Here is a 1,647-nt window from a genome sequence, read left to right as displayed (position 1 = left end):
GCCTCCTCCCCGGAGAGCGGCGGCACCGGGCCCGGCCGGGAGGGGAGGGGAGGGGCGGGGAGGGGAGGGGAGGGAGGGCAGGGGAGGGGAGAGGGGACAGGGCCCCCCCCCGCCCCCCGGCCGCTGCCAACGTCTCCGCTCTGTCCTCCGCCGCTCGCGGTCCGTCGGGAGCCGTCGGAGGCGCGCCCCGTCGGGGCTGCACTCCCCCCCACACACCTCCCCTCTGCTTTACCGTACCCGGCCGGTGGCACATGGAGACGGTGCTGCTGGAGCACTTCCCCGGGGGGCTGGACTCGTTCTCCTCGCCCCCCTACTTCGACGAGGAGGACTTCTTCCCCGAGCCCGCCCCGCGGGAGGCGCTGGGCGCCGACGGGCTGCTGGAGCCCGACGTGGACTTGCTGAGCCGCCAGCTGCAGGAGTACTACCGCGACGGCGGCGACCCCGACGGCGGCTACTGCTGCGAGGCGGCCGCCGCCGCCTTCCCCCCGTCGCCCGCCTCGCCCGGCTTCGCCTACGAGTGCTGCGGGGCGGCGGGCGCGGCGCTGCTGTCGCCGGGGGGGCGGCTGCAGGCGCTGGGCTCGGCCAAGCGGCGGCGGCGGGTGCGCTCCGAGGCGGAGCTGCAGCAGCTCCGGCAGGCGGCCAACGTGCGGGAGCGGCGGCGGATGCAGTCCATCAACGACGCCTTCGAGGGGCTGCGCTCGCACATCCCCACGCTGCCCTACGAGAAGCGGCTCTCCAAGGTGGACACGCTGCGCCTGGCCATCGGCTACATCAACTTCCTCAGCGAGCTGGTGCAGTCCGACCTGCCGCTGCGCAGCGCCGGCAGCGAGAGCCCCAGCCAGCCCAAGAAAATCATCATCTGCCACCGCGGCACAAGTAAGTGGCCTCCCGGCCCGGCCCGCCCCGTCGCGGCTCCGCAGGAATGCGGCGCTCACCTGCGCGGCGGGGCGGCCCCGGCAATAACCCTCTGTCTCTCTCCTCCCCCCCTAAAAAAAATACCTCAACCCTCCTGCCCACCAGGATCCCCCTCCCCGAGCGACCCCGACTACGGCCTCCCCCCGCTGGCCGGCCACTCGCTGTCGTGGACTGACGAAAAGCAGCTCAAGGAACAAAACATCATCCGGACAGCCAAAGTGTGGACCCCCGAGGACCCGCGGAAGGTGCCCAACAAAGCCTCCCTCAACGACATCGAGAACGAGCCCCCCTTCGACTTCGTGGCGTGAGGGTGGGCTGCGCGCCCCCCCCCCCCCCCACCCTGTACATGCTGTGCGTGGAGACCTCCGCTGTAAATTAAGATTCAGACTCTTAAGGGCAATCAACTTTATTTATCTATTTATTACGGAGTAGCCACAATGAGGTAGAATCGTCTGTTCTGAATGTATAATTTATATAATTTATCCTGATTTTTTTTTTTTTTTTAAGATATGCAATAGTTTTATTCCACCAGCACCTTTTCGGAAAGGAAAAATAATAATAATAATAATAATAACGCCGGAACCTGTGAAAATAATTTATTGCCGCACGTGGACTCTTCCTGTGTTTGTTAATAATAAACCCGGAGCACACCTTTTGGAGCCCTGTGTTTGGGGGAAGAGGCTGCGGGGAGGGAGCCCCGCGCAGCCCGGCCCCGGTCCCAGCCCCTGCCCC

General features: G+C 65.7%; 1 protein-coding gene across 1 annotated transcript; it reads left to right on the top strand.

The window, feature by feature from the left end:
* Window positions 1-251: 251 nt before the first annotated feature.
* On the top strand, window positions 252-1,223 carry PTF1A (pancreas associated transcription factor 1a; the record flags this gene model as incomplete). The annotated part of the gene is made up of 2 exons (XM_084282869.1): window positions 252-876; window positions 1,021-1,223. The coding sequence occupies 2 exons, from the start codon at window positions 252-254 to the stop codon at window positions 1,221-1,223; spliced, it is 828 nt and encodes a 275-aa protein (XP_084138995.1).
* Window positions 1,224-1,647: the final 424 nt, after the last annotated feature.

Source organism: Netta rufina (assembly GCF_964035555.1).
Source record: "Netta rufina genome assembly, chromosome: 2".
Classification (NCBI taxonomy): domain Eukaryota; kingdom Metazoa; phylum Chordata; class Aves; order Anseriformes; family Anatidae; genus Netta; species Netta rufina.
Note: the sequence above shows the minus strand (reverse complement) of the source record. Positions and strands in the feature narration are given on the sequence as shown.